Genomic DNA, 27,008 nt, shown 5'->3' with positions numbered 1-27,008 from the left:
ATTCCTTGCGCTTTGCAGCATGCGCACTTAACCCGCTGTGCTACCACCGGCCACCTGCTACCACCCGGCCATCCCTAACACAGGTCATATTCAAATACTTCTCTTAAGACTATACTTTCAGAGATCATTTCTATAATATGTTTCAAATACTTCTCTTGCTTTATTCCTATTTCTGAAAAAGAACTCTGTCTAGGTGGTGCCACCACCTAAGTAAGGTTAACCTCACTCTATGCACCTTGTCTCTTTTCTCCCTACTATCTCTACACTCTCCTACCTTTTGTCCTCTCTCCTTTGGTTCCAGTGCCTCTACTTAGAAAATTTCTCCTTTGTTGGCTTAAAATGAGTTATTCACCCTTAACAGACTCCAATTACAAAGTGTAGATTTTTTTGAAAATAGTTATATCATGGGTCAAGTTATATCACCGAGTCAAGTATTCTGCCTTCAACTTAACAATACCTCATAAATGTATCTACATGGATAGATGCCGTCCCTGTTATCTTAATGGTTATATTAAATCAAACTTATCTATAATGATTTACTTAGCCAGTCATCTATTCTAGACACTTAGAGACGTCCTTAGTTTGTAATATAAATAATGCTACAAAGTACACTTATTTGTGTATAATTTTTCTTCTAAGTTAATTCTTCTAATGGCAAGTTCCCAAAAGTCTAATCAAAGCCCAGATCTGATCATTTACATTCTTTCTAACAGTTATAATACAGCAAGCACACTTTTATAGGAAGAAATCTACAATGAATTCATCTAACTTATAGTACTATTTTTGTTTGTAGAATTTCCGGGATTCCTGGGGACATTTTTCCTCCATTTATATTTAGTTTGGCTACTTTTCTTTTAGACAAGTGAATCACTATTAATACAAGCCATATTTTCAATTAGAAAATCCAAAAAGGAAAGCAATCATTTTCAAAAGTTGTGATGCTATTCAAAGGTTTTTGTCTTTCTTTTTTTAAAAAAAATTCACACATTAACATTGATCCATTTGAATTATGTTAATTTATTCATAATACCAAGAAACAAAATTCTTGGTTTTAAAGATGCAATGTCCCCTTCTTTTCCTATTTTCAGTAAAGCTTGTGAGTGTGCGTATGCACACAGAGAGAAAGACTGTAGCACCGTTCCACCATCCAAGAGGTGGCCCTATGCGGGTACTCCCATGTGACAGCTAGAGTTTTAAGCATGGGAACTCACAGATGATAAAGTGTGAGTTCCACTGGGTGAGCTACCTTCTGACCCCATAATCTCCCTTTCTCAGTAAAAATTCTTGACATTAAGAAGTTTGCATAAAAACACCTCATGGGGATACATATGCCCTGATGCACAAATTATCTCTTTTATCACACTTTATTTTTATCTCCTTTATTAATGGGGTTTAGTCATCAACAGAACAGAGAACGAAATATAAAAATGCACATTTTTCAGCACTCTAATTCATTCTACTAAAGTGGTATCCTAAGCAGCTATTTAACATGAGTTTCTCTCTTTTTCATATGCACTTGAGTTATTCCATTTTTAGAAAATATTCCTCTCTTCTTCTAAGATCTCAAACTATTAAGAATCCTTTCCAGCTTGACGGGCTAAACAGTTAACTGTATTTATATACTTTCTTCAAGTTTGGGAGCTACTTTCTGCCCTAGTCCAGCTTTCTATCCCTATTCTTTTTCTTTACTTTACTTTTCTTTTCTTTTCTTTTTTCTTTCTTTCTTTTTTTTTTTTTTACCTCCAGGGTTATCACTGGGGCTCAGTGCCTGAACTATGAATCCACTGCTCCTGTGGCCATTTTTTAAGTCTTTTTAAATAGGACAGAAAGAAATTGAGAGGGGAGGGGAAGATAGAGAGGGGAAGAAAAAGACAGATAGATACCTGCAGACCTGCTTCACTGCTTGTGAAGCTACCCCCCTGCAAGTGGGGAGCTGGGGGCTCAAATGGAGATCCTTCATGAGGTCCTTACACTTGGTATTATGTGCATTTAACCTAGCACGCCACCACCCGACCCCCTCTAGCCCTATTCTCAACTCTGACACCATCTTCCCAGACAATACTGTTAGCTCCATATTAGCTATCAAGCTCAGGCAAAAATTACTAAAGTCATTGGCCCCTTGGAATATACCTAAAACAGACTTCCTAGCTTCTTTCCACCCCTAAAATCCCTATTCTCACATGCTCTATTCCTACTTTTTTGTCTCCTGTTTATTAAACATTTTGCCATGCTTTACATCTTACTGTCTTTCAGCCACCAAGTTGCAGATGCTAGTATGATTCATAATTCCATCCCGACTTCCCTGGGTAAATGACTTCATCAAGGTGTCCCGGAACCTCACATCTCCAGAGGCCTACCCCACTATGGAAAGAAGCAAACAAGCTGGGGGTGTGGATCCACCTGTCAATACCCATAACCAGCAGAAAAGCAATTACAGAAGCCAAACCTCTCACCTTCAGCACCCTAAAGATCTTTAGCCCATACTCCCAGAGGGATAAAGAATAAGGAAACTTCCTATGGAGGGGATGGGATATGGCACTCTGGCAATGGGAATTGTATGAATTATACTCTTCTTATCCCACAATCTTATCAACAATTAGTAAGTTACTAATAATAATTTAAAAAGAATAGGGGGTCGGGCGGTGGCGCAGTGGGTTAAGCGCACGTGGCGCAAAGCGCAGGGACCGGCATAAGGATCCCGGTTCGAGCCCCCGGCTCCCCACCTGCAGGGGAGTCGCTTCACAGGAGGTGAAGCAGGTCTGCAGGTGTCTATCTTTCTCTCTCCCTCTCTGTCTTCCCCTCCTCTCTCCATTTCTCTCTGTCCTATCCAACAACGAATTGCGTCAACAAGGGCAATAATAATAACCACAACGAAGCTACAACAAGGGCAACAAAAGGGGGAAAAAAATGGCCTCCAGGAGCGGGGATTCATGGTGCTGGCACTGAGCCCAGCAATAACCCTGGAGGAGGAAAAAAGAAAAAAAAAAAAAAAAAAGAATAAGGAGGAGGAGGAGAAGAAGGATAAGAAGTTGTTATTGGAAATAAGAAAACACAAAGCAGAACTTAGACTGGAATTGCTGTATTTTACCACAGTAAAAGACTTTGGGGTGGGGGGGGAGTTTAGGTTCTGGAACATGATGGCAGAGGAGGACCTAGAGGGGGGTGGGATTGTTATGTGGAAAACTGAGACATGCTGCACATGTAAAAATTACTGTATTTTATTTAGTGTTGACTGTAAACCACTAATCTCCCTGATAAAGAAAGGAAAAGAACAGGAAGAAGAGAAGAGAAGAGAAGAGAAAAAAGAAATAGCACAGGGGTATGGATCCACCTGCCAATGCCCATGTCCAGCAGAGAAGCAATTACAGAAGCCAGAACTCCCACTTTATACATGCCATAAAGAATTTTGGTCCATAGCCCCAGAGGGGAGAAATGTTTGAGGAAGATGACAAGAGGGATCTGAAGAGACTCAGAAAGAGGGAGAGGAGGGGAGGGGAAGGATATTTGTAAATAGTAATAGGTGTAGGTGTGACTTAAAAAGGAAGAGAAAGCAAAACCATAGGAAAAGAAAATGGGCAGATAGATAGACAGACAGACAGACAGATAGAATAGTCAACCTCTATCTGTGGTCTTGGGAGAACTACTACAGTTTCCAAAGGAGGGACTGGGGACACAGAATTACAGAAGCCAGACCTTCCACCTTCTGTACCCCATAATGACGCTGGGTCCATACTCCCAGAGAGTTAAATAGGAAAGCTATCAAGGGAGGGGATGAGATACAGAGATCTGGTAGTGGGAATTGTGTGGCAAACGCTAGAAGAAGAAGGTAGTGGGAATTGTGTGGAGTTGCACCCCTCTTATCCTATGGTTTTATCAGTGTTTCCTTTTTACAAATAAAGTCATTCTAACCCTTTTTCCCAGGCCCACTACAATCTTGAGTGTAAAAGTCCCTTCGGTATTTTATCCCATCACTATTCACACTTCAGTCAAACTGGACTACCTTTGCCAGGTATGCTTTTACAGTACCAAACTTCTGAGCCTTTCTTCTCCTCGTATCTGCCAGTATTAAACTGACCCATATTTCAAGACCAAGAGTGGACACCTCCATGAAAAGCATAAATGAATATTCTCAATCACTAATGGATACTTACCACTTGCTTGCCAGCTGCATGTATGCACAGGAATCTTGCTTATTGGAAGCTGTAATCTGCCATATGACTTTCATTTATTTTTCTTATCTCATAAAACTGATTTTTTACCAGTGATTTCACAGTGGTTTATAAGAATACAGAATATATATATATATATATTTCCAAACTACACCCACCACCAAAGTTTTGTGCACATCTCTTTTCTCTTTATTTTTTTTTCTTTATAGTCGACAGCAAAATACAATAGTCTGTATATGTGTAACATTTCTCAGTTTCACACATAACAATTCCACCCCGTCTAGGTCCTCCTCTGCCATCATGTTCCAGGACCTGAACCCTCCTCCCCGCTACCCCAAAGTCTTTTACTTTGGTGCAATACACCATCTCCAGCCCAAGTTCTGCTTTGTGTTTTCCCTTCTGATCTTGTTTTTTCAACTTCTGTCCATGAGTGGGATCATACTGTATTTATCCTTCTCTTTATGACTGATCTCACTTAACATAATTAATTCAAGCTCCATCCAAGATGAGGTGAAGAAGGTGAATTCACCATTTTGAATAGCTGAGCAATATCCCATTGTGTATATAAACTACAACTTGCTCAGCCACTCATCTGTTGTTGGACACCTGGGTTGCTTCCAGGTTTTGGCTATTACAAATTGTGCTGCTATGAAAGTAGGTATACACAAATCTTTGTGGATGAATATGTTTGGTTCCTTAAGATATTTCCCCAGGAGAGAAACTGCAGGGTCATAGGGTAAGCCCATTTCTAGCCTTCTGAAAGTTCTCCAGACTGCTCTCCACAGGGGTTGGACCAATTTACATTCCCACCAGTAGTGCAGGAGGGTTCCTATGTCCCCACAACCTCTCCAGCATTTGTTACTGCTACCTTTTCTGATGTATGACATTCTCACAGGAGTAAAGTGTTATCTCGTTGTTGTCTTTATTTGCATTTTTCTGACAATCAATGAGTTGGAGCATTTTTTCATGTTTGTTGGCCATTAGATCCCTTCCATGGAGAATATTCTGTTCATTTCCTCCTCCTATTTTTTGGATGGGTTCATTTGCTTTTTTGTTGCTGAGTTTGATGAACTCTTAATGTATTTTGGTCATTAGCCTCTTATCTGATGTATGTAAAGATCTTCTCCCATTATCTGATGCATGTAAAGATCTTCTCCCATTCTGTGAAGGGTCTCTATCTTTGAGTGGTGGTTTATTTTGCTGTGCAGAAGCTTTTTGACTTGATGAAGCACCACTGGTTTATTTTTGTTTTAGTCTTCCTTGCAAATGGATTCATATCACTGAAGATAGCTTTAAAATTTATGCGGAAAAGTGTTCTGCCAATATTCTCCTCTAAGTGTCTCATAGTTTCTGGTCTAACTTCCAAGTCCTTAATCCACTTGGAATTTACTTTTGTTTTTGGTGAAATATAGTGATTCAGTTTCATTCCATTTTTTCCAACACCATTTGTTTAAGAGACTCTGCTTTCCCCATTTAATAGTCTAGGCACCTTTGTCAAAGATGTCCATAGGTGTGGGGGCTTACTTCTGGACTCTCAATTTTATTCCACTGGTCAATGTGTTTACTTATGTCCCAATATCAAGCAGTTTTGATTATAAAGGCCCTATAATACAATTTGAGATCTGGGAGTATGATGCCTCTAGTTCTGTTCTTTCTTCTCAACATTGTTTTGGCATTTCTAGGTATTTTCTGATTATAGATAAGCATTTGGGGGCTAGGTGGTGGCGCACCCAGTTGAGCAGATGTGTTACAGTGCACAAAGACCCAAGTTCAAGCTCCCAGTCCCAACCTGCTCAAAGGAAGTTTTGCAAGTGGTGAAGCAGTGCTGCAGGTGCCTCTATGTCTCTGTCCCTCTCTATCTCCCCCTTCCCTCTCAATTTCTGGCTGTTTCTACCCAATAAAGAAAAATAAATAAATATAATGAACATTTGTAGCTTTTGTTCTATTCTCCTAAAAAACAAACAAACAAACAAAAAAACTGGATGGGACCTTGATGCAATGCACATCACTTTTATGCAAGACCTCCTTAAAAAACATCAACGCCTGTTTAGGCTGAATCAATTTCAGATCTCAAGAGTGGTGCATTCAGGAGCCAAGGAAATAATTCAGCCTGCTAGACCACAGAACTCTGACATCCCAGAAGTTCCAAGTTCCCCAGAAGTTCTAAGTTCAGCCGTCAGTACTCCTGTGCCAGAGCTGAGCAGTGTTCTGGCCTCCCTCTCATAAATAAATAAAATTTATAAAAACAAAATTGCTTCTGGCAGCTCTGTCTCCAGGCTGATGTCAGCCATGTGCTGTGTCCAACCTCCTATCGTCGACCAGTATACTAAGTCACAACACCACACCAGAAGTATGATTAAAATTCTTTTGGGGGTGCAGAAGGTGAGAGTTCTGGCTTCTGTAATTGCTTCTCCACTGAACATGTACAGCCAGTTTTTATTCTACATTTTTTAGAGAAAGGGAAAGACTGAAACCAGATTGAATCAGAAAAGGGTGGGCAACTATGTATAAATGTGGACAGATAGTTGTAGAGATGATAGCTGCCCCATGTCCACAGCCTTAGGGGAACTGTGGTGGATTGCAGTGGGAAGACTGAAGATTCAGAACTCTGGTGGTGGGAATGGTGTGGATTCAAACCTCTGTGACATGTAATTCCGTACTATAAAAAGAAAGGGAGGAAGGAAAGAACTTGCTGACAAGAGAGAGAGACTGACCTGCAACACTGCTTCACCAGTTGCAAAGCTTTCCCCCTGCAGGTGGGGACCGGGGACTGGAGCCTGGTCCTTGCACATTGTAACGTGTGCACTCAACCAGGTGTGCCATCACCCAGCCTGCTAATAAAAACTTCTAAGAATTTAAACCATAAAAAAATAATAATAAAGAAAGAAAAGGAAGGGAGGGAGGAAGGAAAGAAGGATGGGAAAAGAGGAGAAAAGAAGAGAAAAAGAAAACCTCCTTTGCTCATTGTTATAAACCAGCTTCAAGAATATCCAGTAAAGGAACTCTGAGCTCTGCTCTCCAAGTGGATGCCCTCCTCTCACCAGCCCTTCATGGACACCCACTTAACTTCCCTTTGAGATAAAGTAATGCCATAAATTTAATAAATAGCCAGTCCTGGGGATTGCCAGGAAAGAACTCAAAGGTTATGGTCCAAATTCAAGCGCTTCCTTAGTAATAAGCTATTTCTCCCATTAAAGTACTAACCAGGCCCAGCCCTGCTTAGCTTCTGAGATCAGACGAGATCAGGAGTGTTCAGTGTGTTATGACCATAGACAAAATGAACTATTTCTTACTGTAGATGTTTTTCCCATTCATTGTTTCTGTCGTCTAGCATATAAATTCTGTCTAAGAAATCATTACAAAAAAAAGAACCTAGGTTCTGACATCCCTAGGTGGGATATCAGAAGTTGAGCATTTATTTTACATGGAACTGCACAAACTATTTTTGTCAAATTTGCATTTCCATATCCCTTCCCCTCAAGTGGCACCCCCATGAAAATTTCAAAGTCAACTTTTCTTTAGCTACGTGTCATTCAAATTCCAAGAAAATGTAAGCTGCTTAAGTTAAAGTTAACTTACCAGCATAACTTCCTCAACAAGCAGAAGGTCTTACAAAGTAAGTAAAATATGGAGAAAATAATAATATCACAAAGTGGCAGTTTTTTTCTAGGGGAGCTATATACATAAGCATATATAGCGCTATGTATGAAACATACATACATTATAAACAAATGGGCAGAAAGTCAAATGAGTCACTATGTTATAAGGAACAAAAACGACACAAACTTAAAGAGAAAAGGTGTAGAGAATGCATGATCTGACCAGAAAATTGAGACATATGATCATGCACAGCATAGTTTGAACAAATTAATATAGCTGCCAAACACTGTTGCCTCCTCTAAACGCAAAATAAAGCATAAGAAATGTGTTTGTTAACTTAAAGCATCTGTGCCTACCACAAGAATATGAATACGAATGAAAATGCATATGGATTATTCAATTATTCTAAGAGGATATAAATTTCCAAATAGGAAACTAGCACATTTGACTATGAGAGGCAATTTATAAAAACCTGGCAAGGGGAAAAGAGCTATCTGAGACTCCGAAGGCCCAGTTCTCACCACCTGGCATTCAAGGGCACAAAAGTGTTCCTTTGAAGAAATCTACTGGAGAAACACTTCATAGCAATCTCTGGAATCAAGAGAATTCTCAAGACCCTCCCCTCTACCCCCAATAAAAAGGGAACTTAAGTGAAGGAAACAGTATGTTTAATTGTAATGATTATTTCACAGCATACACATACACCAGTTCTCAAAGTAAAGAAAGAAAGGAAGAAAGAAAAGAAAAGATAAACAAAGAAAGAAAGGAAGAAAGAAAGAAAAGAAAAGAAAAGAAAAGAAAAGAGAAGAAACTTTTAGACTTTAATAGCAGAAGGGACAAGTAAATTAAGACAAAAGTGACAAGTGTACATTGAAGGATAGCACAGAACATTCAGTGGTACAGCATTTCAATGACGAAACTTAAATATTGCTACAAAGCAGTGTTACTCCATTAAAAGTTAAGTTGTACCTCTTCAACAGATACAATACAATTTTTCTTGCCAACTCTAATTCAGTAAAGCTGGAAAATATGGACAAGTCATCAAAAAATTGTGTGGAATGATAAAAACTATGATAGCAAAAGCCCTCCTGAAAAAAAAAAAAGAAGAAAAATGAAGCTATCACAACTCCTGATTTCAGTTTATATTACAAAGCAATAGTAGTTAAAACAGTGTGGTATTGGAACAAAAATGGACATATGGACCACTGGAACAGGGTACAAAGCCTAGAACTAAACCCACATATATACAGGCTCATTACATATGATAAAGGGGTCAAAACTGTCCAATGGGGAAAAGAAAGTCTCTTTAACAAATGGTGTTGGGTGAATTGAACAACCACATGCAGAACAATGAAACCAGATCACCACTTAACACCATGCAACAAAATTAACTCAAAATGGATCAGAGATCTAGATATTAGACCTGAAACTATAAAATACATAGAAGAATACATTGGTGAAACATTTCAGGACCTCAGTATTAAAGACATATTTGGAGACTCCAACCCATGGGCAAGAAAAACAAAACCAAAAATGAATAAATGGAACTAGATCAAATTAAAAAGGGTTTACACATCAAAAGAAAATTAAATGATGATAAACAGGAAACCCAGAAAATGGGAAAAGATATTTATGTGCATAGTACACTTCAGACAAGTGGTTAATATCAAGCATCTATAAAGAACTCCTGCAGCTCAACAGAAAGAAAAAGAACAACCCAATTAAAAAGTGGCAGAAGATATAACTAGGCAGTTCTCTAAAGAAGAGGTACACATGGCTCACAGACATATGTGGAAACGTTCTAATTCACTCATCATCAGAGAAATGCAGGTTCAAACCACACTGAGATTCCACCTCACACCTGTGAGAATGGGCTCTATCGGTAAAACAAGAGAAGCTAAGTGTTGGAGAGGATGTGGAGAAAGAGACACTCTACTACACTGCTGGTGGGAATGTAAACTAGTGCAATCACTATGGAGAACAAATACAAATGGAAATACCTTATGATCCCGCAATTCCACTACTAGACATCTACCCAAAAGATATAGTAACACTGATTTGAAGGGATATATGCACCCCCATGTTTATAGCAGCTTAATTTGTTTACTTACACCAGCAAAAAGCTGGAGACAGCCAAAATGCCTTTGGCAGATGACTAGGTAAAAAAAAGTCATGAGACATATACTCAGCAGGAATAAGAAAGAATGATATCGTGTCCTTTGAAATAAAGTAGATTGGAATGATTATGCTCAGTGAAGCAAGTAAGGAGGTGAAGGACAACTACAGAATGGTTTCACTCATATGCAGAATATAAACAACTGAATATAGAAATGTGAAAAAAACAAAATGTCAACCTATTTTCAAGACTGTGGGAGAACTATAGTGGCTATCTACAGGAGTAGGAATGGGGAACAGACCTTTGGTGATGGTAGTTATGAAATAACTAAGTAAATGCTGGAAAATATTAAAGGAATATACAAATGACTGCAGGTAAGGGCTCAGCTATATCTTACCCCTTTTCCTCTCTCTCTCTCTCTCTCTCTCTCTCTCTCTCTCTCAGCTATATCTTACCCCTTTTCCTCTCTCTCTCTCTCTCTCTCTCTCTCTCAGCTATATCTTACCCCTTTTCCTCTCTCTCTCTCTCTCTCTCAGCTATATCTTACCCCTTTTCCTCTCTCTCTCTCTCTCTCAGCTATATCTTACCCCTTTTCCTCTCTCTCTCTCTCTCTCTCAGCTATATCTTACCCCTTTTCCTCTCTCTCTCTCTCTCTCTCAGCTATATCTTACCCCTTTTCCTCTCTCTCTCTCTCTCAGCTATATCTTACCCCTTTTCCTCTCTCTCTCTCTCTCTCTCAGCTATATCTTACCCCTTTTCCTCTCTCTCTCTCTCTCTCTTTCTCTCTCTCCTCTCTAAGGTTATCACTGGGGTTCAGAGCTGGCACTAGGAATCCACGGATCCTGGTAGCCTTTTTTTTTCATTTTATTGGATAAGACAGAGAGAAATTGATAGGGGAGGAGAAGATGGGGGAGATAAAACACCTATAGACCTGCTTCACCAATTGTGAAGCGACTCCCCTGCAGGTGAGGAGCCGGGGGCTTGAACCGGGATCCTTATGCCAGTCCTTGTACTTTGCTCCATGTGGCTTAACCTGCTGTGCTGCCACCTGACCTCCCATTCTTAAAATATTTACTGTAATTCAAAACAGGAAAGTGTATATTCATCCAGTGTCACTACCACATGGTCAATGCCTTTCTCCAAGACTGGGCCATGTGAACCAAGAGCAGCACTGAGCCTAAGAGATGGAGCACTTAATAAGGAAATGGGCTTGGAAGCACGAAGTCCTGAGTTCAATCCCCAGAGCCCCATATGCCAGAGTGATGCTCTGATTCTTTCTTTCTCTTTCTCACTATCTTGTGATAATAAACAAAAATCTGAGAGCTGGGAAGTGGTACACCCAGTTAAGTGTATATATTACCTAGTGCATGGACCCAAGTTCAAGCCCCCACTCCCTACCTGCAGGGTGTCTGCTTCACGAGTAGTGAGTAGGTCTGCAAGTGTCTATATTTCTCTCCCTCTCTCTATCTCCCCGCCCTCTCTCAATTTCTCTCTGTCCTACATAATTTAAAAAAAAAAATCAGAAAAAAAAAAAAGACCACCAGGATAGGTAGATTAGTAGTGCCAGGACCAAGCCCCAGCAATAACCCTGGTGGCAATAAAAATTAAATTAAATTAAAATTAAAATCTACAAAGGGAGAGAGAAGCACTGACATATGCAGGCCATTAACTGTGTCCACCTTACCCCACTCATTTCCAGACTGAAGTTCCTTAAAGTTGAAATAGAAGAGAGCATGGTTGCAAATAAATCTGAACATAGAATCTCTAGATGTTCCTGATTCTCCCCCAATCTTCGATAGTTGCTTCTCTCACACTTAATTTGACAGTCAATTTTCAGTGACTCACCTCTATAGAGTCTTTGTAAAGTATCCAACATAGTTTCCCTAGAAACGAAAACTCAACTCCTTCTCCCCCTCAGCAGTTTAATTAAACTATAAGTCAGATTTTGTCAGTCCTCAACTCTGGCTCCTCCAATGGCTCACCCACCTTACTGAGAGGATAAACTAACGCCCACACCCAGGCCCACATGCTCTGGCCCCGCCCACCTCCCTGACCAGCCCACCACCCACCACCCGCTCCAGTCACTCTGAACACCATATACTTCTTCAGACAACCAAGCTGCAGGCTCTGGAAGTCTCCTCTAGCTTCTCAGAGACCAGCAATTTTTTTTTTATCAGAACACTTCTCAGCTCTGGTATATGATGGTACAGGAGATTAAACCTAGGGATCAGCTTTGACAGCTCTTTCAGCTCTTGGTTCAAATACCACCTGCTCCATAAAACCTTTCCTATCACCCAATTTCTAGTATGCACCTCCATGCCCTCATTAGAGCCTGAGCTTCTTGAAAGCAAGGATTTTGCCCACTGAATCATCCCCAGTACCTGTGCTAGCAGGTCCCCAGTTGTCACTCAATGTGTATTTAGTTAACGGGTGGGCGGTGACACACCCAGTTGAGTGAACGCACGACATGCACAAGGAGCCAGGTGCAAGCCCCGAGTCTCCACCTATAAGGCGGAGGCTTCACGAGAAGTGAAGCAGTGCTACAGGTGTCTCTCCTTCTCCCTCCTTCTTTATCTCCCTCTCAGTTTCTGTCTTATCAAATGCAAAATAAATAAATATTATTTTTAAATTATATTTGTTTAATAACAATTTTCTTTATTGTCATAAAGGTCTTCCTGATCCTCAGTCTTGAGATGGTTTAGGAACAAGCCTGGTAGAGACTTGCTAAACAAAGAAGTCAACTGGAGGGGTGCGGTGGGTGTACTGGAGTGCAGGCCTGGGACCTGTGAGCCCTGGGATGGGCTTCTAGACCATCTGACTGACCCGACAGATGGTCTCCTTTAACGGGGTCAGCCCACATCACTCACTCACAGCGTTCACCTCCCAACACACAATCAATCACACAGGCAAATATTAAACACAGAAGATGGTCCAGAGCCACTTCTCTACACATGAAGGCAGAATAGCAGCAGGAAAACAACTTGTTCAGACCCACTCCTCTAAAAGTCAGTTCCCTCTCAGCAAAACTCTTTACTCTCTCTCTCTTTCTCACCTTTGGCTCTTTGTTACTGAGGGTACAAAACTGTACATGGTCTTTCCATTTCACTGCTCTGTTATAAAATTAGCTTGATCAATAGTTAGGAAATTGTATTGAAAAACTGTAAGGCATTCTATACAATAAGCAAATCTCTTTTTATTAGCATGGATAATTGACTTATCTACAATATCTATTCTAGCTCCCCAATACTAATCATATATTTTATGGCACTTTGATTTCAAGATGATCCCTAAAATATATTAAGGAATAAACAGAAGACTGGGTTTATAAGGACACAGAATGAGAAACAGAGGAACAATGGCTTTCTTCTGGTTCTTTAATAGAAAAAAATAAAAGGAAGAAAAACATGCAACTCCCCAGAGAAGTAACTATATTACATATTATATACATATATACATAGTTACAAGTAACTATATTACATAATATTCAAGAATATTACCATGAATATCTACAATTATCTGGACTCTTGGATACTTCAGATATTTCTCATCTGTTTCAATAGCACAAGGATAATCCAAGATGACCTACTAATATCGCAGATGTCAACAAAATAGCAAACTCCTTCCAACCATCTCACGACTATTTTTCAGTATTTACTAAGCCAAAAAAAAAAAAAATTAACAGTTGGTGAAGAATTACTTACAACACCATTTATTAGAATTGATGGAGTGTAGATAATCTTTTCAATAAGGCCTTAACACAATGTTATACACCATACTACAATATCAATAAAAAGAAAGGCATATGACTGGCATCAGCTTCCCCCAAGTCATCTTGACATTAAATTCAAAAATCAATGCTACTAGCCATGGCAAAGGTTCCGAAATAAAAAGTCAACTTGTTTACTATTTACTAAATCTTTTTTAAAATTCTATTTATTATTTATATATTGGATAGAGATAAATCAAGAGGAGAGGGGGAAATAGAGAGGGAAAGAGAGACACCTACAGCACTACTTCACCACTAGTAAAGTTTTCCCCCTGCAGGTAGGGACTGGAGGCTTGAGCCGGGTCCTTACACACTGTCCCTATTTACCAAATTTTAAAATTATAACTCCAGGCAGCAGTCAGGAAGCCTTCCAATTGTACTCAATTTATTCATTGTACTTTTTTTTTTGGGGGGGGGAGACTCCAAAGTAAGAAGCAAGTGCAACATAAACATAAACAGACTGTGCACTGGTTCAACCCTGACAAGAGAACAGGGTCTAATTTTCTCTCTGATTGAAAGAACACAAAAGGGTGTGGGTGGTGGCACACCTGGTTGAACTCACGTTACAATGCACAAGGACCTGGGTTTAAGCCCCCGGCCCCCACCTGCAGGGGAAAAGCTTTACAAATCGTAAAGCAGTGTTGTAGGTGTCTCTGTCTCTCTCCCTCTCTATCTCCCCCCTTTTTCTCAATTTCTGGCTGTCTCTATCCAATAACTAAATAATGATAATAAACACACACACACAAAAGACCCCCATGGAATGCAAAACACAGGTTGGGTGTTTGAACTTCTCTTCCAGCACACCTGGGAATCCAAATAGGCCTAATTCCTTCTAGGGACAGGTATTAAGCAATCAAGCATGTATATGCCAGGGTTAGGGAATAATCCTGAAATGGTGAGAGAAAAAAAAAAACACCATTTACAAAGATGGGCAACCTTACTTACTGACTAACCTCATTCAAGCATTGCTACATTCCAAAGAAATAAGCAAAGTGCGTGCATTAAGAATGACCTACCAGCACCATGGAGCCCTGATAGACACAAGCACCTGTGGGGAGAGAGAAAACGAGAATTAAAAAGGATACACCAGGATACACCGTATGCCAGTAGTTGAAGCTACATATGCATGCATCACCATCAGCAACAAACTGCATGTTTTGTTTCCCAAAATCCTAAACACTTGAGCATTTTGCCCTGGAGAAATAACCACACACACCATCAAAATAATTGTTGGCCATGCATGAGGGAAAGCATCATTAAAAGATATTATTTGAATTTTAAAAAGAAATGTATTTCTAATGATATGCTATAAATATCATGAACATTTTTCCCTTATGATAAACAGCAAGGCCTCCATGCTCCAGTCCAAATGTACTTTTCTGGGCTGCCATGCAGCCTACCCTCTGCTTGCACAAGGTCTCTGTTCCAACCCAAGAGGCCATGGTTGGGGCCTGTTCAATATTCAGATCTCAACACCTCTGCTCATTTGCATTTCCTACAAGAGCTGCATTTGGTCTGTTCAAATCCCTTGAACTTGATTTCATCTCCTTCACCAAGCTTTCTACCCCAGAGGATTATGTTTTCTCCCCTGAGCTTTTCCTGCCTGCCTCAATGACCTGTAAAGGTGTCCTGTGTCCTCCTTGTGGCATGCTTGCTAAGGATGTGAAAGATGGTATCTGCCCCACAAAAATAAATTCACTAGGGCCGGCGTAAGGATCCTGGTTCGAGCCCCCGGCTCCCCATCTGCAGGGGAGTCACTTCACAAACGGTGAAGCAGGTCTGCTGGTGTCTATCTCTCTCTCTCCCTTTCTGTCTTCCCCTCCTCTCTCTATTTCTTTCTGTCCTATCCAACAACAATGACATCAGTAACAACAACAATAATAACTACAACAATAATAACTACAACAGTAAAAAACAAGGGCAACAAAAAGGGAATAATAAATAAATAAATATTTAAAAAAAAACTCACTAGCCAAAAACAGTCACTCCTCCTCCTTTCTTTTTTATCTTTTTTTTTCCTTTTTCTTACTCTTCACATAGCAGGCATCCACTTAGGTATTTGGTTGATTACCTATTTCCTGGCTTGTATGTTTCTCTTGAGGGTTATTGAAACATTTTATAAAGTTATGTAAACTACAGTTACTTGACTAAAACTTTCTGTTGAACTCCTGACCTCCATGATTCTTTCCACTGTCTTTGCACTCAATAACTATTTTCTGATGGGGTGGTCAGAACTGACACATCTTGATGTCTTCCACTCCTTAAGCAACAAATAAAAAAGAACAAATATGTGCTTCTAAATTGAAAAAGGCTGAATTTTGATAGGCTGCATGTTCTGAATAACTAGAACATCATAAATGTTATACATATTTACATATTGTATATAGTTATATCCTGAAATAAAGTTTTAAAACTGAAAGCCCTGTAAAACTGCTAATTTAAAAAACATAAAAACACACTCAACCAATTTTTGAGCAGGACACCTGGTGTTGGTTGGACTTAGATCTATATGAGCTATGTGTTAACAACTCTCTCAGTAGCTCAGTCTTGTAACACAGACTGGAATAGTATACAAACATGAAGGTAAAAACCACATCTAGGGGCCAGGCTGTGACCCATCAGATTAAGTACACATAGTACTAAGCACAGGAACTGGCGCAAAGATGGCCTCCAGGAGCAGCGGATTCATAGAGCAGGCACTAAGCCCCAGTGACAACCCTGGAGGAAAAAAAAAAAAAGGAAAAAGGAGAGAGAGAGAAGAAGAACAGAAGAGAAAGGAAGGGAAGGGGAGGGGAGGGGAGGGGCAGGGGAGGGGAGGGGAGGGGAGGAAAAGTGACTGCCAGGAGTAGTGGATTTCTATAGTGCAGGCACCAAGACCCATCGATAACCCTGAAGGCAAAAAAAAAAAAAAAAAAATCTTTTCTTTTTCCTTCATGTGGCACTCAGGGCTTGCACATGTATGATACTGCAGACAGTCTGCATAGCCCAACTTTCTATTCTTTATTTTGAAAGAGTGAGGATAGCACCACTTCATCATTCCAGAGAACTCTGCTGGTATCAGCCATGTGGTATGAAGGCTTACATCATGGCTATGTACATGGTAAGGCACATGATCTACCTGGTGAGCTATCTCTGAGAACTGCATCTTAACAACATCCTAAACACGGTGCCCAAAGAATGAGGAACATATTCTACTACAGTACTAGGCCTCGAAAAGAGATTTCAGAAACTCTCAAAAAACATTAACTTCTCAGGAAAGGACTGATCTAACTTATCTACTAAGAAGAGAATAAAGAACAATCTTCAAAATTGAAACAGCTCTTTATTGTTGGGATTTTAATCAAAAGATCTCAGTGGGAAGATTTACTGAGATGACTTTTATGCCCTTAACATTCAAATAAGAATAACTGAAAATAAAACCTTTGTATGAACTGCTTCTAAGCTGACTTCCTTTTCTTTAGGAAATCCTACTCCAAAGACTTGGCATTTCTGTTTATGGCATCTTATAAGATAGAGTGTATGTATGTGTACAAACTACTGTATTTACTGTTGACTGTAAAATATTAATCCCCCAATAAAGAAATTTTTTTAAAAGACAGGGTGTATATATCCATGTATAAAATAGTATGATGTTAGTATGTGATAATCACTTATAAATACACATACAAAATTCAAGTTCTAGATTAGTTAAATTGCCATATTTACTTGACATTTAAAACAAAGGCCACTATTTACTTCATCGAAATTTAACCTTTATAAAACCATCCTCTACCATTCTTATTACCTTCCAAAAGCCTGTATCTTTTCAAAATTCCATAAGGAATCAAGTCTCTTAAATATACCAGCACCCATATTAAAATTTATTTAAACAGACATTATAAATTCATTATAATGTGAAAAAAATCAAGCAGCTTTAAGTGTGGCACCAATACACACTTGGTTAAGCCAAACATCTGCTAGAGATTCCAGTCAAAGCAGTGTGTATCTGCTGATAAATTCCATCATTAGGAAAGGAAAATAACTCCATTTGGGCCACTCTATGATCTACAACTCCAGAAGAAATAAGTTTCCCCTTCTGAGGGTTTTCCCAGCACAGAACAGCTCTACCCAGAAGGCAGCTGCACAAATGAGTCTCCATTAACACAGCTTTCAAAACCTCGTTTCTACTCTCTCAAGAAAGCATTCCAATGCGCTGTCCAAGTCCTCAAACATTTATCACCACCCAATGCCAGATGTGGTCTTAGAAAGAAAGCATATTTCTCCCACAATGGCATACGTTTCCCACCCACCAGGAAGTGGTGACACAGGGTGCTGGGTGCTGAGTGCTCTGGTTTTTACAAGAAACCCTTCCACTCACTCACTAATCAATTCACACAGTGCTGAAAGCAAAGAGGCTCTCTCCACTCATCACAGTTTTCAGAAGGAGTGCTAGAATGACTCTCTCTCATGAAAATGCATGGCTTTCAAAGGACCAGGTAGATTCTGACAGAGGGTGAAAAACTAAACAAAGAAGTAGGCATTTTGTTGTTGTTGTTGTTTTTTATTAGTGATTTAATAATGATAGACAAGATTGTGGGATAGGAGGGGTATAATTCCATATAATTCCAAACAGTTCCATTTTCCATCCCCTCCATTGGAACATCCTCTATTCTTCATCTCTCTGGGAGTATGGACCAAAATTCTATATGAGGAGCAAACGGTGGGAGTTCTGGCTTTTCCACTGGACCCCGTGGGCATTGACAGGTCGATCCACACCCCCAGCCTGTTCCTCTTTCCCTAGTGATTAGGACTCTGGGGAGGTAGTGTCACAGGACTTACTGGTGAGGTCTGGGGGAATAAAGAGACAATGGGAGTATAAAGTCTTCTTCTTTGAGAGTGGGGGTAGATATCATAATGGTTATGCAAGGAGGCTCTCATTACTGAGGCTCCAAAGTCCCAGGTTCAACCCCCCACACCATAAACCAGAGCTGAGCAGTGCTTTGGTAGAAAAAAAAAGTCTTTTTTTGTTGTTGTTGTTGTTGTTTTAAGATAATGGTGCATGTAAGTCAACATAATTTTTTATGTTTTTATTATCTTTATTTACTTTTTATTGGATAGAGACAGTCATAAATCAAAAGGGAAGGGGGTGACAGAGAGAGAGAAAGACAGATACCCACAGCACAACTTCACCACTTGCAAAGCTTTCCCCCTGCGGGGGGAGGGGGGGGCTCAAACCCAGGTATTTGCACACTGTAACATGCACTCAACCAGGTGGGCCACTACTTGGCCCCGGAGCATAAAGTCTTCCGAGAACTTTGCCAGTTTCAAGTCATGAATACAACTGAAAGGCAGGGGAATTTAAGTTGTACTATCCCACAGCTTATGAAAAAGTGCAAGAAGTTCTGCAGGGACGGCAAGGTTTGAGTGGGGGGGAGGGGTCATACATAGGGTCTAAAAGGAAGCCAGGACCCCCTTCTACTATGCCTGACTCCCCTCAAGGCCCCAGAGGTAAAATGTGACTTCACAATCATTTTGACAAGCAAGCATCTGGGTTGTTTTTTTGAGCACTCCTATACAATGCAGCATGTCTCTTTATTGAATACTGAATAAAATCTAAACCTTTTAAGGGAAATGCAAGCTAGTCTATGCTGGTACCTGCATCCTAAAACTATTTACTATTAAAAAAAAGTTCCCAGTAAAATGGGTAGATTAGAAGTTAAACCCTGAGCAGACGACCCCACCAATGTGTCCTGGAGAACTACTTCACCAGACGCCTGTCCCACTAGGGAAAGAGAGACAGGCTGAAAGTATGAATCAACCTGCCAACACCTATGTTCATCAGGGATGCAATTATAGAAGCCAGACCTTCCACCTTCTGCACCCCATAATGACCCTGAGTCCATACTCCCACAGGGATAAAGAACAGGAAAGCTATCAGAGGAGGGGATAGGATACGGGGTTCTGGTGGTAGGAACTGTGTCGAATTGTACCTCTCTTATCCTATGGTCTTGTCGGTGTTTCCATTTTATAAATAAAAAATTTTTTAAAAAGCTAAACCCAAGTACTACAAAATACTAGATTAGATTCATGAGTTCAAAGAACTAATAGTGGCAGATGGGACAATAAGCTACAAAGAGATCTGGAGTGTGGAATCACAAAAGCAAGATTGATTAGGAACAAGCAGCCACTCGCTGGCCTTTAAAGTTTTCCGTTTTCTGTTGTGTTCGAATCCAACTTATGGCTGGCACACTGTGAAGCAGTTTTTTTAAAAAAAAGAATAGCTTTCTAGATGGATGGGACAATTTATGACCTGATCACTGTCAACTAGGATTCTGAGCAATTAACAGAAATCAAAACTAAACTGAAATGGGCATACTGCTTTTTGAACTATGGCACATGGCTCTAACTCTGCCATGTGGTAATCCCCACCCCTTTCCTGAGCCATGCGTTTAAGCATTTTATGACTACTTGTGTCTGAGTAAAAGCGAGCGCTTCATCGTCTCTGGCATTATGCTATTCCACTGCAGAATACTGTGCCCCAGTATGGTTCCATAGCCCCCATGTCCACTTGGTCGATTCCAAATTATATTCCTCCATGAGGATAATTTCTGGAACCATCCGTTCCACCCCGGTTCCATGGCTGCCAGTTCTTAGCAACATCGCCCCGCCAGATATTCGTCGGGAGGCGGCATCATCTAAGATAATAATTTCCCACGTCTACGCTCGACCGGACCTGCCAATATACGCGGATATCTTCGCCCACCCTGTCCAACGCTTGACATCTCGTCACCCAATCTGGTCCCCTACGCCTACACTGAACTTCTCTGTTCCAGACTCTTGGAAACAGAGTTGGCAGTCAGCTGAGGTAAAGAACAAACACCTCATCACAGACCCCTGCAAGCGTCAACCCGGCTTTGACCTAGCACATTATGATTGGGCCCTCCTCAATCGCTATCCAACAGGCCATGGCCGGTGCGCCGCTATGTTCCATCGCTGGGGAGCCAGAGACGACCCGAACTGCCCCTGCGGCTACAGACAGACTATGACCCACATAGTCAACGACTGCCACCTCTCCAGATTCAAAGGAGGTCTCGAAACTTTACATCAGGCTCAACCTGATGCTGTTGACTGGCTACGGAAGAAGGGCAAACGCTAGAAGAAGAAGAAGTAAAAGCTGAGTGATAATGCCACTCAAGTCCAGAACAGTGACTACAGATGGCTGTGTCCTCACTAATCAAGGGATATGAAGGAGCGCCCAGAACCCAGTCCCCAAAGGACAACAGAAATGCAGTGTGTTGGCACTAAAAGTCTCTTGACAATCCCTTGCCTCTTTTAATTCCACTAACAGGTAGTTGCAATAACCAAAAAGATGCAAAGTTGCAATTATCTACTATTGGGAGATCCACTAATGCTTATATATCCCAAGGGTTACTTAACTGACAGTAGCGATTTCTGGGCTTACAAACTCCTGGAGGGCAGGTGTCATGGTTTTTTAAAGTTTGTATCCCCCTAGCAGACATAAACTGACACATAAGCTCTTAATGAAGATTTGTGGAATGAAAGAATGAAAAGATGAGCTATTTCCCCATTCTATGTCCTCTCTTAACAATAAGCCTTAAAGCATCAAGTCTTATGCAGAAGGATCTTTCTTTCTTTCTCTCTCTCTCTCTCTCTCTCGCCAACAACAGAACCACATAAGCTGAGCTACTAATAAATTAAAATGTCTACCAAATGATTGCAGTTTTTCAACGCTAAGAGCATTATGGGAAAAGCCTGGGAGGTGATGGGGTTGACCAAAGCCACTTGAGAATTAATAGAACAGGGAGCTGGGGGCGAAGGCACACCCAGTTAAGTGCACATAATAAATACTAAGCGCACTTGGCGCAAAGCGCAAGGACCAGTGTAAGGATCCGTGTTCGAGCCCCCGGCTCCCCACCTGCAGGGGAGTTGCTTCACAGGTGGTGAAGCAGGTCTGCAGGTGTCTATCTTTCTCTCCCCCTCTTTGTCTCCCCCTCCTCTCTCCATTTCTTTCTGTCCTATCCAACAACAATGACATCAACAATAATAACCACAACAAGGGCAACAAAAGGGGAGGGAAATGGCCATAATAACCACAACAAGGGCAACAAAAGCGGGAAAAAATGGCCTCCAGGAGCAGTGGATTCATGGCGCAGGCACTGAGCCCCAGCAATAACCCTGGAGGCAAAATAATAATAATAATGTTGATAAAATGAATAAATAATAAATACTAAGCACTAAGACCTGTGAGAGGATCCCAGTTCAAGCCCTCAGATCCCCAATCTGCAAGAGGGACACTTCACAAGCAGTGAAGCAGGTGTCTATCTTTCTCCCTATCTCCTCCTCCCTCTCAATTTCTCTCTTACCCAACAAAGTGGAACAAATGGTCACCAGGAGCAGTAGATTCCTAGTGCCAGCACCAAGCCCCAGAGATAACCCTAGAGGAAGAAAACAAAAAAAGAAAGAAAGAAAAAAACAGAACACAGACCAGAACTCATTTCTTTTTCTCTCTCTCTCTCTCTTTTATTTTTTTCTTCAGAACTCAGGTCTCTTTTTTTTTTTTTTCTTTTTTGCCTCCAGGGTTATTGCCGGGGCTCGGTGTGGAATCCACTGCTCCTGGAGGCCATTTTTTCCCTTTTGTTACCCTGGTTGTTTTACCATTGTTGTGGTTATTACTATTGTTACTGATGTCGTTGTTGTTGGATAGGACAGAGAGAAATGGAGACAGGAGGGGAAGACAGAGAGGGGGAGAGAAAGAGAGACACCTGCAGACCTGCTTCACTGCCTGTGAAGTGATTCCCCTGCAGGTGGGGAGCCAGGTTCTCGAACAGGGATCCTAAGACCGGTTCTTGCGCTTCGCGCCACGTGCGCTTAACCCACTGTGCTACCACCCAACCCCCAAAACTCAGTTGTCTTAACCTCCAATTCAGTAGCTTTTCCCTCTACCTGAATAGGTACATTCTATCAAGTATAACTTCACAACACTTTGACTCACTGATACAACTCAAGATGCACTGCTCTAGAAAACATGACAGAGTTGATCTAATCTAGAAAGCGGCTGTATTTGCTAGAATGTTCTCTGTGAATGCTTTATTTATCTATTTACTTATTTGTGTTGCCTGGACCTCACAAGTATGCTGCCTGGACCTCACCATTCCAGACCAACATTTTTTTTTAATTTTTAAATTTTTGTATTATCTTTATTTATTGGATAGAGAAAGCCAGAAATCAAGAAGGTGACAGAGAGGGAGAGAGACAGAGAGACACCTACAGCCCTGCTTCACCACTTGCAAAGCTTTCCTCCTGCAGGTGGGGGCTGGGGTCTCGAACCCGGGTCCTTGAGCAGTGTAATACATGCGCTCAACCAGGTGCACCACCACCCAGCCCCACCGGACCAACTTTTTCAGAGACAAACAGACAGACAAAAACAGAGGAGACTATTTACTGTCAAATGTAAAACATTAATTCCCCAATAAAGAAATTTAAAAAATCAAAAGTAAATAAACAGAGGACACACCACAGCACAAGAGCTTCTCCAGGTGCAGCAGGACTCCCATGTTGTGTGTGGGCCATGAACCTGGGTCATACACGTATAGCAAGCCAGGTGGCCTCCCTGCTGAGCTTTATCACATGGCCCCTGTGAATGCCAGATTTTTATTACATTCTCAAACATAGTAATTTGCCAGTCTGGCAATAAAATACAATGCAAAATGGCACTGCCCATTAAAATTCATTTATCTTTTAGTAATTAAAATACAATTCAAAACTACAGTGCTTGCAACTGGCCATAAATAAAGCACTCTGGCAAAGCACTGATACTTTTCTTTTTTTTCTCCCCTATGCTGGGTGATTAGCAAAAACATTTCAGAGCTATCACCAAGACAACTTCTGCATTTGGTAAGTGACAAAACCACAACCCAAAGTACTTAGATGGTTCATTCAGGGTCATGCAGCAGCTTATCCTAGAAGTCTAAGCTTAAGTCAAAAGAATGGGATTCGGCAACACTCATTTATCTGCCCAGTATTTTTTTTTTTTTTGGCACCTACTGAGTTCCAAGGCTGAGCTAGAGATACGAAAATAACTAGAAGCTCTGTCAGCACACAGCTCAGTGAGGGAGCCCACGCCTTGTTCAATTATAGAATGATTAGCTGTTGAGCTAGAAGATGTGGGGCATGCTCTCTGAGCAGTGAAGAGAAGAACAAATTTGGTCATGAACATATCAAAAATCACTGTCGACGCTAATAAAAACTTGAAGAAATCTCTGAGAGCCTTTGATTTTTTCCTTGGTGTTTTTTTTTTTTTTAGTATTTATTTATTCCCTTTTGTTGCCCTTGTTGTTTTATTGTTGTAGTTATTATTGTTGTTGTTGTTGTTATTGATGTCGTCATTGTGAGGTAGGACAGAGAGAAATGGAGAAAGGAGGGGGAAAGAAAGAGAGACACCTGCAGACCTGCTTCACCGCTTGTGAAGCAAGCCCCCTGCAAGTGGGGAGCCGGGGGCTCAAACCGGGATTATTACGCCAGTCTTTGTGCTTTGCACCACCCGTGCTTAACCCGCTGCACTACCGCCCGACTCCCCCTTGGTGTTTTCTTTTGGTCTGCTGTTGTCTGAAATGGAACCCGGGACTTCACACACAGGAGGAAGCATGTCTACCATACTACATCCCCGTCCACCCCACAAGCTCAAATTTTTTTAAGAGGAAAGTAAAATACTAATAGAACCAAACTAAACATTTCATCAGACAGCAATTTATTTGACTGTCGGACTAAAATCACTTGGTTAAAATTAATTAAATGCAGTGCCAAGCAAACAAGTATTTAGTAAGTGCCTATACTCATTTATTCAGTGAGATAAGCATCACTGTAACTTCGATAGAATGAATGCCTGAGGCATCTATCAATCAAGTCTGTGAAATGACTAGAAACCTCTAAAGATGGGTTTAAAAAAAAATGATTCAGAAGACTTTCCAAAGAATCTTGGGAGGAACAGCGACCCTGGTGCCCTGCACTCCTCCTCCCCCTTGAAGACGGGATTCTTTGAAAACAAGTAAGGGGCCCTGCAGACTTTCAAAAATAATGGTCGTGGCAATTTCAAGATGTTTGGTTCTGAAAATCTCCATCATGTCCACTGCCCCCTGGTGACCTTATGTAGGAGACAGCACGTTTCCCGCCTTGCTGGGATGTGGCTCTCAAGTAGAAACAGTCACCGCCAGGTGGAAAATGTAATATCCCTGTCTCAGATTCAACTCTGGGTGGTCTGGGTTACGTCTCACCCGGCTTATTATCCTAATTAAAGCCTTAACTTTTTTTTAAGTATGCCTACACGCAAGCACGCCACACACAAACACACATCTCTACAGGTAACGCATCTGGAAGAAAGCTGTCCATTGCCCCGCCCCACTTTTAAGAGACAGACTACACGTGCACACGTGCACGCTTCCGGGGAGGTAGGCCGGCGGGACCCGCGCGCGCAGGAAAACTCACAGGCGCGTGAACGCCCCAGCCCCGCGGCTCGCGCCCGCCCGCCAGCCCGAAAAGCCGGCGCGGAAGAGGCAGCTGCTCCCGAGGCTCTACCCGCGCCCGGGGCTGCAGGCACGCACTAGCACAGCCCCCCAACTCCGCACTGATTTATTCATTTATTTGCCTGGATCAGGATTTCTTTTTCCAGCATGGGGACAATTCCTCCAATCACCCCCCCGACCAGTCCCCAGCTCCGGGGCTGTACAAGTAGTGTAGGGGTGAGGGTGGGAGGCTTCTGAGGCAAGCCGCGAGGCTCAGGGAGAAGCGGAGAAGAGGCGCCAACTCTCCCCCGCGGCTTTTCCATCGGGCAGGCTCGCGCAGTAGCTTCGCCGCGCCAGCTCGCTGTGAGCATCTCCGCTGCACTTGGGGAGAGTCACTGGGGCGAGCAGGGCGTGGGGGATCGGCCGGAGCTTTGGGGAGCCGGGGTGCCCGCTTCCAGGGAGCATAAGTTATTTTTTAAGCGAGAAAGAGCTCCGCGTCCGCCCCTCACCTGCGCCCCCCCCCCAGCAGTTGCCTTCCATTTGGGGGGCGGCGGGAAAATGCAGAGAAACTGAATCTGATTTCCGAGGTGCTACCCACCCACCAACCCACACTCACCCGGGGCAAGAGGGATGGGAATCGAGCTTGGGAGCTGCAGGTAAAAGTCATCTGTTCGTATGCAAAAGGCCACTCGGCTTTCACTCCCACCCACCTCCCCGGCCACCACCCCCAAAAAAACTTCCATCCGACCTCTAATGCCACAAATCCGCCGAGCTTTCTAAGGAGCACTAACACACAGACACACGCCCGGCACCGGCCGCTCACCTTCAGCGCGAGGAGGCAAAGCTGCAAGCGCGGCGGTCACCAGGGCAAGCGCGAGCCACACTTTGCAGACGCCCATCGCCGCCGCGGCTCCCAGGCTGGGGGCGCCGGGCCTCCAGCATCCGGGGCGCAGCTCGCGGCCGAATCGCCCGCGGGGCGCGCGGGGGGCGGCGGTTCCCAGGCGATGAGCCCGCCCGGCACGGGCGACACTGGCTGCAGCGGGAGGCGGCTAGGCGGGCGGGGAATTCAATTCACCGGCGGCGGCGGCGGCGGGGAGCGCGCGGGGCAGAGCCGGGAAGGTGGCGGCACCGCTCTACGCCCAAAGTTGCAGGTCTGCAGCTTAGCCCCCGGTTGTCTGTGCCGACCCCCGCCCGCGCAAAGCTCGTTGGCAGCAGCTTTTGAAAGTTGTCTGGAGACACTAGGTGGCTGTGCGTCAGCACAAGGGGTCGCAGGAGCCCCCGAAAGACGCGGCCACACCTCCCGGGGGGTCGGGCCGCGGACCTGGACGCCCGGGGCCGCTCGTGGGAAACTTTGCGCGGCGCTGCGGGCAGCTCCCAGGCTCCCCGCGCCGCAGCCTCCCTGCAGCGGGTGTTCCGAGGCCGGCGAGTGTGGACGCCGCGGAGCGAGGCTGGCTCGGCACCCGGGCGGGGCTCGCCGCGACCACACGAGAGCAGGGGGAGTCCGGGCTCACATGCACTGAGCAAAGAGGCGGGAGTGCACCCGCAACTCAGAGCCCGGAAACGCACGGAATCCAGCCGGGTCCGGATGCCCGCATTTAAGAGACACACGCCCCGCCTCCACCTCTCCCCCCTCCCCCGCTCGGTGTGAAAATGGACCCTGGACTCGGAGGGCCAGCAGAGCCTCCCGAGTCACGTGGGGAAGGGGTGGGGGCGGGGGCAGCGAGAGAGCAACCTGATCCCCTCTCCCGTTCCGCTGGAGTTCACAGAGCCTTTGTCTGGGGGCGGGATCTGAAGGGGTCACACCGGCGAGGAGGGGGTGCGGGAACATGGCTTGGTCTTCTCTCCGGCACCACCGAGGG

General features: G+C 42.8%; 1 protein-coding gene across 3 annotated transcripts in view; it reads right to left on the bottom strand.

The window, feature by feature from the left end:
• Positions 1-26,804, bottom strand: part of FRAS1 (Fraser extracellular matrix complex subunit 1) — a 532,387-nt gene extending 505,583 nt beyond the window's left edge. For 2 of the 3 annotated variants that reach the window (XM_060187915.1, XM_060187917.1), the window contains exons 1-2: positions 25,973-26,803; positions 14,668-14,699 (exon numbers count right to left, since the gene is read on the bottom strand). In XM_060187915.1, coding sequence (XP_060043898.1) covers positions 14,668-14,699; positions 25,973-26,048 — 108 coding nt within the window. In that variant the 5' untranslated portion in view covers positions 26,049-26,803. Of the gene's footprint in view, positions 1-14,667; positions 14,700-25,972 lie in introns of all 3 variants that reach the window. The other variant, XM_060187916.1, reaches the window with a different exon arrangement.
• Positions 26,805-27,008: the final 204 nt, after the last annotated feature.

Source organism: Erinaceus europaeus, chromosome 3, assembly GCF_950295315.1.
Source record: "Erinaceus europaeus chromosome 3, mEriEur2.1, whole genome shotgun sequence".
Classification (NCBI taxonomy): domain Eukaryota; kingdom Metazoa; phylum Chordata; class Mammalia; order Eulipotyphla; family Erinaceidae; genus Erinaceus; species Erinaceus europaeus.
The sequence above is the reverse complement of the archived record's forward strand: the minus strand, read 5'-3'. Positions and strand labels throughout refer to the sequence as shown.